The sequence below is a fragment of the Eptatretus burgeri genome, chromosome 7, assembly GCF_056783735.1.
Source record: "Eptatretus burgeri isolate ZD-2024b chromosome 7, Ebu_testis_v1, whole genome shotgun sequence".
NCBI classification, from domain to species: domain Eukaryota; kingdom Metazoa; phylum Chordata; class Myxini; order Myxiniformes; family Myxinidae; genus Eptatretus; species Eptatretus burgeri.
Window position 1 is genome coordinate 48,778,585 of NC_140967.1, and position 11,091 is coordinate 48,789,675.

Consider the following 11,091-nt stretch of genomic DNA (forward strand, 5'->3'; position numbering starts at 1 on the left):
GTCAATTAACCCTACCCCAACGCGGTCAAATTATTGACGATTCACGGTCCGGTAAGGGACCCGTACCCTCGGAGTTTTCCAAAAGGTACGATCTAGATTACAGGTGTTCGGTAGAGTCGACCCTAAGCTCCACCTAGCGGTCGTGCTCGCAGCCGATACCCGGCTCCGCAACAATATCGCTTCACTTAACAATTAATCGCTGTTTCCCTGAATAAATATCTAGAAAGGAAGATTTTAATGTTATTTGGTGCTCTTTTACGCTTGATTGGCCCCACCCCACAAAAAACGCTCCATTGATCCTGCACCGTCCATAACGTTATTTCAACCTTGGGTTCATACGTGTACGGTCTGACAGCACCTTCTACATAATGAGTTTGACTATCGTCATAATCTGGGGATTCTTGATCAGAAAAATTATTCGTTAAAATCACTTTCTGATCATTCTGAAGCGAGTTGTGCGGACATGATCCATTGCGTGCTGACAATCTCTCTCGATTATGTGATGTCAGTTTTCTGGAAATTTTAGGGGTGTTAACTGATGGGTTTGCTTTTTTAACTGCAACACCACAAATAATTGTTACAATTAAAATTACATTCAGCTCTGTTTATTACTTTAAAAAATCAATATAATGACTTCAAAAAGAAAGAAAAAAAGAAAATTCTGATTATGTGGACCTTTAAATCAAACACAACACACACCACCCATTCTTTTTCTCCCCTATCAAACCCTCTCCCCACCTCCCCTTATCCATTCGTTCATCAACTTTCTTTTGCTCAGCTTCACCCTTCGCATGCATAACAGAGAACAAGAAAACCTATTCCGTGTGGATTACAAGGTGCAACAGTGTCATACGGTCTGTGAGCTCCTTTAGCTGCTGTTGCAGTGTTGTGGATGCGTTGTACGTTCGGAAGACCTTGGCCGTGAGTCCATCCATCAGATTCTGGAGATGCTTGTTGACAGTAGCAGTCTACAGTGGAGAAAGAGATGTAATACAAATGGGAAACTTGAACAGCATTTGGAAGGGCACATACCTCCGCCAGGTTGAACAGTTTACATTTTGTATCCACAGATAGGCTGGATCTGGATACAGACCTCCAAAATCTAATTGGCTTGTTTTTCTCACCCATCAAACTCCTCTACAAAGTTTCGTCTGAATCCATCCACAAGTTTTTGTTATATATATATATATATATATATATATATATATATATATATATATATATATATATATATATATATATATATATATATATATATATATATATATTCCTTTTTAGCCCCCTCAATTTTAGAAATTAGGCATATGTTGAGCTAAAAAAAATAATAGGCGGTTGAATTCAGTGAGCTGAGATGCAAATCCTGTTCAAATTTCAAGTCAATCAAATGAAAATTTACAATTTTAGAAATTTGAAAGAGTTGACCTTTGGCCTATGATGACCTTTTGACCTCAAAAATAAATATTCTGTCGGACCACCAACTCTACCATTTGGAGAAGTTTCGTGAAGCTTGATTTAAAATTGTGACCTGTAGGCGATTAAAGGTGAGCGGACAGACAAAAACGGAAGCTAAGTCTAGAAGGAAGGAAATTTTTTTTTGCCAAGTCACAAACAGAAGTGAAAACATAACCTCCGCCCACTTTAGGTGGCAGAGGTAGTGAAGTTGAGGGAAAAGGCCCAGTTTAATATTGCAGCAAGTGCGTTATTTGAAAAATAAAAACAACAAAAGTGAAACAAAACAGTGAGGGGGTCACAGGAGTAGATCAAACGTTTATCATTTGGTGTCATTGGGTTTTCTTAGCAAATAATACTTTGCTTTTATGGTGGAATTGAGCTCAATATTAAACCATTGGGGAGGGTAAGAGAAAAGGATTCTGCTCACACGAATCAGCTGTCTGAACTCACTTTATTAAGAGCTCCATCCTCAGGGTGTTGCAAATAAACACAAGGAGGTGCCATCACTGCAATTAAAATATTATGGAAGCAACCCTTCTGTCACACAAACTAGCGGCATATTGCAGTGTCGAGATTGCAAATGGCTGATCGATGTGGAACATCAAGCCAGTAAATTAATTATAAACATTTCATCATACCAATTAATGGGAAGTTGGACTCACATTTAGACGATCAAAAAGATCATCCTCACGTTGCTTGCCATCCTTAAAGTGACGCAGATTCTTAAACACCTGTTGGGAAAGTATAAACCGTGATAATATCATCACATGCCAAAGTCATGACCTATGGCCCGCTCGACATCACATCGCCATCTAGCGATGTACAAACTATGTTGCATCAAAAGATCTGAAAATGCATAGAGTTCTGCCAGTAATATTAATTAGTAGGGACACATCTTGGTCAAATAACACCACTTTATAGAAGGAAATAAAGCCTAACGGAAGAGCCGAATTAAATGCAAGGTTCAAGGTTGATTGCTCCATTATTCATTGAAAGAGATTAATGGAGCAATCACAACCTTGAAAGTTCAACACAATCATCAAACTACTCTGCCTCCCCCAAACTATAATCATCCAAATGACACAGTATTATGTAAAGGACTGTATACAAGATTGGGGAAAAAAGAAAAAACAAATAAAAAACACATGTCTAAATGAAAAGAAAATGATAGAAAAATATGATAGAAAATGAAAAAAATAGGATGATAGAAAAAAAAATGCTTAGACTCTTGCAACCATCTCAAGAGGGATAATTTTTTTGTTGTCTGAAATTCAGACAGTACATACATTTTGAAAAAAATTTATATGTATGTATGTATGTATGTATGTATGTATGTATGTATGTATGTATGTATGTATGTATGTATGTATGTATGTATGTATGTATGTATGTATGTATGTATGTATGTATGTATGTATGTATGTATATATATATATATATATATATATATATATATATATATATATATATATATATATATATATATATATATATATATATATATATATAAAAAATCAAGAGGTGAAGACGACAAAGAGAAAAGATAAATGAGCCCCTGAATATTTTCCACTCCCACCTGTTTGTTAACAGGAACCTTGTTGTAGTAGCGGATGGAGTCCTTTCCAAGGAAATCAAACTCCACCACATAATTTTGCTCATCGAGTTTTGTATGCAGCTTTATGTGCTCGACTCGGAGGGAGCAACAGCCCACGGTGTCGGCAGTTTCACCTTCTTCCTTCTCATTTCCTGCCCTCAGGGCAAGCTAAAAGGAGAGATGGTCAAAATAACAGATTGGCTGAGATTCTCCCCAATACTGTAACCAGAGATCAGTTTTGGTGCTAAAGTTGAGAGAATGTGTAGCCAAACCTTATCAATGAAGTAAAGGGCGACGGCACGTTGCCTGATTCTCATCTCACGAGATTTCAAGTCTTTCTGGTACTGATTGCGGATGTCCTCCACACAATCCTTCAGTCGACGTGCTACCTCATACTTCTGCCAATCCTTCTCCCCCTGTTAAGTGAGAAATGAAAAGCAATTCAAGCATGTCTAACTGAAGAAAAATATATGAATAAATATATTAAATAAAAATATATTCATATTAAAAAATGAATAAATAAACAAATAAACTGCAGGCTTGATGGTCAATTTGCACAAGTGTTAGTACACCCTGTAGTTTGTTATTTTACAAATGCATGTAAGCACCCATCAAGGTTCATGGAAGCACTGAAAAAAAAATCCCACGATTAATTTGCAATTGGTCACTCGCTTTGATACCAATACAAATTAATAATGCAGACCCAAGGCAGCAAAAAGCTACATATAATTGAACAAACACTTTCAAATGGAGTAGCTCGCTGCCATTAAGATCATTTAAATTGCATCAGAAGTGGCAATAAATGTGAATTGTTCCTCCCAGTTTGCTGGGTCGATGAAAGATGCCATTTGCATTTTTGCAGTCTTCATCCCTACCCCATTCAGAATCTGAAGTGGGCACAGGCAACTTATTGGTAGAGTTCTAACAAACAATCAGCGAAGTGGGAGAAAAGACTGACAACTAACATACAAGTGAGATAGTAGGAACTAGAACAGCACTTGGTAGAGTGCATACATCTGCCAGGCTGAACAGTTTACATTTTGTATCCCACTGATGGGTGGAATCTGCATCTGGACCAGAAGCAAAATCGAATCAGCTTGTTCTTGCCACCTATCAAACTCAAACGCTTTTTGTCATAACCAGTCCACAACTTTTCGGTACATCATGCTACACAGAAAACCCTTCAATATCACAGGTTCTACTGTTGTGGGTTTCTCCCAATCACAGGCAACCAATTGTGTTCCGATTCCGTTATCACGGGATAAAGTGATGGACAACGTTATTTGTACCAATATGTTATGATGTTGAGCGAAAAGACAGAGTTGTTACACAGTTTCACTCAAGAAGAAAATGTGGCATCTGAACGGGGTGCCATTATGAGGTCAATAACTGTTGGTAGAACCTTCCCCATTATACTCTTCCTCATTTGTAAACCCCGATTATCCTTCAAACATTCATATTCCAACTCTGCATTCGAACCTTATTGCCAAAACTTAATTTCTGACTCCCGGATTCAGACGCCCGTTCGCAAACATATTCTCACGCAGCGCTCATGAAACAAATCGAGGCAAAGGGATTCATAACGGAATAAGTTTTTTAACACCGATGAGATGGAAGATGATGTCATCTTGTGCCTTGGTCCCCAAGCAGGGAAGATTGTAGTTCAAGGAAAGGTGATTTAAGAATCGTGTTACCCTTCTCCATAGTGGATTGTGGCAATGCTGCAGGTGCTTTCGCCATAAAGTTAATGCTGCTTTTCCATCCACTGAATCACCTTCCCTGCTCATGCCCTACCTCTATCATCATCTCAAGCTAAATCTTGTTTTCTATTTTCAGCATAGTACAGTGAGAGTGCGTAATATGTTTACCATCACCCATCTCGATGTTTTGTTGTAAATTCAAAAGGTAAAACTCGTGTTTTTGATCATTTACACCATATTTAGATTATTTCAATGTTAACATATCGTTACCCTCATAACAAAAGTGATCAAGTCATTTTTTCCAGTTTTGAGAAAAACAAAAAAACCACAGCAATTCTTCATCAACGAATATTTATTCACTATTTCTTGTGCACAAAGTTGTTAATGGAAGAGAAATGAGATACAAATCTTGTTACTCATTATGATTATGTCATGGCTGCAGATGACTGAGGCAGAAAATCTCAAAAACTGGAAAAAAATGACAGGCACTTTTGTTACGAGGTTGACGATATATATATATATATATATATATATATATATATATATATATATATATATATATATATATATATATATATATATATATATATATATATATATATATATATATATATATATATTTTGTCACTGATCGAGAAACCATTTGCATTCAACATACGGATGTCTCAAAAGTCAGTTATGTTGTTAAGTATGTGTGTCGTCAGATCCCCTTCCTTTTGTTGAGTGGGAGAATCAAAGGCATGTGTTGTGATTTCTTTTAGTTATGTCATTACATCAAACAAGCCATCTAACAACCATCCCATCTGCATGACCCCTCGGCCCATTACGATCCACGGTACCACACGGTACCATCGCGCTTGCAGCCCTCGGTTCGCAGGCCACAGCACACCTTTGCCTGAGACGGATTCCTGAGGATGTTCGAGGCAGTTTCACCACCACGACCTTTCTCGAACATGTGCGGAGGAGAGGGTCGGCTTGCTCCAAACAAGGCCGAAAGCCCGCCCCGGAAAGGTATGCCGTGGGACCCTGTCCAATCAAATGCAGACAGCAAGGTGTGTTCACCAAGGCCCTCCCCGCTGAGGGAGGTCAATAAATTCCCGAGCACTCTCAAGAGTTTTGTTGGGTTTTTGCTGTCACGAAAGGGTTTTTGCTGTCACGAGGGTTGAGCAGAAGGTCGTCGAGGTGGCGAACGTCTCTGCTGGCCCTCTACAAGGAGGGAAAGAGCGACCCCAACCCCCCTCCGTGGACCCCAGCCATTCACCACCCGAGCTCCGCCACGAACCTCGAGTCCCACACATGCAACTGGGGACCAAACCAGCGACCATTGTCAGGTGCTGCAGCACGAAGTACCCCCTTTTCCGACGGCCAGGTACCCATCCGAACTCTGTCCCCCAGCTTGTCTCTCTCCTCGGCTGCGAGGGTCCAATAAATAACTCTGTTTCTTTTTATATGTGTGTGTGTCTACGTGTGGGCCCATCTGGTAAGTAGAACTGAATAAGTGTTTTTGGAACATTGTAAATACTGCTTGCATATTCGCGTTAAATCTTGCCTTTGTCTTTTACTGTAAATAAAACTTGTTAGAAATGTCCCCAGTTCGTTTCCATCCTTTCTTGAATTGGTCCAGCATGGTTCGGATCTGAGTTGAGGCGGTGTTTTATCCCCAATAATCCGTTCATTCCAGCCGGCACGGCTTTGGCAGTTACCGCTCGGCTGCACCCGAACTGTAGTTCGTAGTCTGTAGTTGGAACTCCACCGCAGTCGGTAGAGTGACCCGGTTCGAGCAAGATGTGCCGAGAGCGTGGTTTCCCCGGTAGTCGAAATTGCGTAGTTAATTAGGTAAATTGGTTATAGACAAATAGACCCTACGTTAAACGGTTGAAATATTGGCGACCACGGTCGGTTAAACGACCCGCCGGCTCGCGGAGTTATCCGAGCGACGGCCTACAATTCCGGGGAATTTGGTGGGAGATGACGCAAGCTTTCCCCACCTAATGGTCGTTCTCGCCACCGACCCCTGGCCCGCAACAATATATTGTAACGTTCACGGGACTTGAACAGTCCCGCCAACGTAGAATGAGCCGAAACGATGGAGGCGGTTTATTTATTTATAACCCAAAGATGGCGGTTCTAATCGCTCTACCGCAAACGGGACGAGGAAGGTGGCACGAGTCGCTTTTCACCGAGTTGATAACGTTTATTTCTCTAACCAGAAATAACAAGACTCGGCAAGAGGAGGGATCCGGGGCGATTTGACGGGATGGTGGTGTGGGTTCGGGCATGGGGAAAACATAGACAATTCCAATGAATATACAAATCTCAAACCCTCTAAGGCGCCAGGTACACACACACACACACACACACACACACACACACACACACACACACACACACACACACACACACACACACACACACACACACACACACACACAGTAGCTGGTCCTGGTGGTCAGGCTGGCCCATGGTGCGGACGCAACAGTCCCTGGATTGGCGTTGCGCTCGTCAGGGGCAGGAGACACCGTGGTACTGTCGACCTCCTGGTATTGGCCAAAGTCCGCTCACAGCCGCCAGGGAACCAGTTCTGGCGCCAAGTTGCGAGCAGGAGAGGGAGGCAGGTCCGCCTGCCGTTCGACCCCGTACTCAGAGCCAGCAGAACCCCAGAGCCAACCGAGCTGAGGCACGAAGCACAGCAAGGCCTCGAGACACGATGAAAACCGGGATCGAATCGGCGCAACAACACCGCACGCTCCCAGCACAACAGCCTCCACCAGAACGGTTTTTCTTTACCGATCTTCTTCCTCTTCGCCTTTTCCCCGAACAGAGCCTTTTTATCCTCGAGTCCTCGTCACTTCCAATCGAGCCGTTCCATTGGCCCTCCGCCGTCGCCCTCCGCCAATCGTGATCACGGGGCGGAGCCATCCGCAGCACTGTCCTGTGACGTCACGGCAAGCCTCCAGGGAACACCAAAAGGGGTTTACACAGACACACTTACCCTAACCCGTTTCCCTAACTAATTACGCGACAATTACCATTTCCCCCTTGAAGAAATGGACATTTACTAGACAACTTATCACCACTGAATTGCTACTTATTACATCGAGATCCTGGTAAACTCGTACAGCATGGCATACCTAATTAAACATCCTAATTACCCTTTGAATGCATACCCCCCCCTCAAACGTAACAATATACATTATATATATACGTTTGTACGCATATACAGTCATGTGCCACTTAACGACGGGGTTACGTTCTGAGAAATGTGGCGTTAACCGACGTCGTCGTTGTGCGAACATCATATATATGTATACATTTTTCGTTTTTGAACATCGTACTTACACAAACCTAGACACCTAGGCTATATGGTATAGCCTATTGCTCCTCGGCTACAAACCTGTACAGCATGTTGCTGTACTGAATACTGTTGACAATTGCAACACACATCCAAGAGAGACAGAAGACACGTTAGTTTTACCTTTGTGCTGTTCATGACGGCCATCGGTGTTGTTAGCGGCAGCTTACAATCTCCTCTCGCATTGATTATAGAAAGGTGAATAAATTGCGTTTGGATTTTATAAATACGTAATCATTGCATCGATGTTATAATTTATAAATGAAGAAACGAGCACCTGTCAATTGTGATATATATTTTGGGAACAGTGCGATTGTTTTGACAACATAAAAAGCTTCACTAAAAATAAATTTGTGTTTTAATTTCGACTGTAACAACGATTTATTCGCGGAATTCTTCAATTCAAAGGTAATTTACTTGCTCGAAGGTAAACGTGCAAACATTGGTTCAGTTTGAAAGCCGATTTAGCACGACTGCGTTTTTCGCGATGACATTTTATGGACCTCAACGATTGCATTATAATGGGGCAACACTGTCGTTTATTGTCATTATGAAGTATTATGTACTGTACATAATTGTATGTGCTATTTTTATACGACTGGCAGCGCTACATCGGCGACATCACTCGGCGATAGGAATTTTTCAGCTCCATTATAATGGAGCTGGCAGATCCGTCGTATATGCGATTATGGGACAACCGTCGTATATGTGATCAGTCGTTGCCCGAAATGTCGTTATGCAGCGCATGACTGTATATATATACACGTATATACACGTATATACACGTATATACACGTATATACACGTATATACACGTATATACACGTATATACACGTATATACACGTATATACACGTATATACACGTATATACACGTATATACACGTATATACACGTATATACACGTATATACACGTATATACACGTATATACACGTATATACACGTATATACACGTATATACACGTATATACACGTATATACACGTATATACACGTATATACACGTATATACACGTATATACACGTATATACACGTATATACACGTATATACACGTATATACACGTATATACACGTATATACACGTATATACACGTATATACACGTATATACACGTATATACACGTATATACACGCATATACACGTATATACACGCATATACACGTATATACACGCATATACACGTATATACACGCATATACACGTATATACACGCATATACACGCATATACACGCATATACACGCATATACACGTATATACACGCATATACACGTATATACACGCATATACACGTATATACACGCATATACACGTATATACACGCATATACACGTATATACACGCATATACACGTATATACACGCATATACACGTATATACACGCATATACACGTATATACACGCATATACACGTATATACACGCATATACACGTATATACACGCATATACACGTATATACACGCATATACACGTATATACACGCATATACACGTATATACACGCATATACACGTATATACACGCATATACACGTATATACACGCATATACACGTATATACACGCATATACACGTATATACACGCATATACACGTATATACACGCATATACACGTATATACACGCATATACACGTGTATACACGCATATACACGTGTATACACGCATATACACGTGTATACACGCATATACACGTGTATACACGCATATACACGTGTATACACGCATATACACGTGTATACACGCATATACACGTGTATACACGCATATACACGTGTATACACGCATATACACGTGTATACACGCATATACACGTGTATACACGCATATACACGTGTATACACGCATATACACGTGTATACACGCATATACACGTGTATACACGCATATACACGTGTATACACGCATATATACGTGTATACACGCATATATACGTGTATACATGCATATATACGTGTATACATGCATATATACATGTATACATGCATATATACATGTATACATGCATATATACATGTATACATGCATATATACATGTATACATGCATATATACATGTATACATGCATATATACATGTATACATGCATATATACATGTATACATACATATATACATGTATACATACATATATACATGTATACATACATATATACATGTATACATACATATATACATGTATACATACATATATACATGTATACATACATATATACATGTATATATACATATATACATGTATATATACATATATACATGTATATATACATATATACATGTATATATACATATATACATGTATATATACATATATACATGTATATATACATATATACATGTATATATACATATATACATGTATATATACATATATACGTGTATATATACATATATACGTGTATATATACATATATACGTGTATATATACATATATACGTGTATATATACATATATACGTGTATATATACATATATACGTGTATATATACATATATACGTGTATATATACATATATACGTGTATATATATACATATATACGTGTATATATATACATATATACGTGTATATATATACATATATACGTGTATATATATACATATATACGTGTATATATATACATATATACGTGTATATATACATATATACGTGTATATATACATATATACGTGTATATATACATATATACGTGTATATATACATATATACGTGTATATATACATATATACGTGTATATATACATATATACGTGTATATATACATATATACGTGTATATATACATATATACGTGTATATATACATATATATACGTGTATATATACATATATATACGTGTATATATACATATATATACGTGTATATATACATATATATACGTGTATATATACATATATATACGTGTATATATACATATATATACGTGTATATATACATATATATACGTGTATATATACATATATATACGTGTATATATACATATATATACGTGTATATAT

At 38.6% G+C, this 11,091-nt stretch overlaps 1 protein-coding gene across 4 annotated transcripts in view; it reads right to left on the minus strand.

Annotated features, from left to right (window-relative positions):
* LOC147023229 (DNA topoisomerase I, mitochondrial-like) overlaps positions 1 to 11,091 on the minus strand; it is a 128,263-nt gene that overhangs the window by 52,489 nt on the left and 64,683 nt on the right. For all 4 annotated transcript variants that reach the window (XM_085888408.1, XM_085888409.1, XM_085888407.1 and 1 more), the window contains exons 12-15: positions 3,319 to 3,462; positions 3,029 to 3,214; positions 2,115 to 2,183; positions 854 to 968 (exon numbers count right to left, since the gene is read on the minus strand). In XM_085888408.1, coding sequence (XP_085744534.1) covers positions 854 to 968; positions 2,115 to 2,183; positions 3,029 to 3,214; positions 3,319 to 3,462 — 514 coding nt within the window. The remainder of the gene's footprint in view (positions 1 to 853; positions 969 to 2,114; positions 2,184 to 3,028; positions 3,215 to 3,318; positions 3,463 to 11,091) is intronic.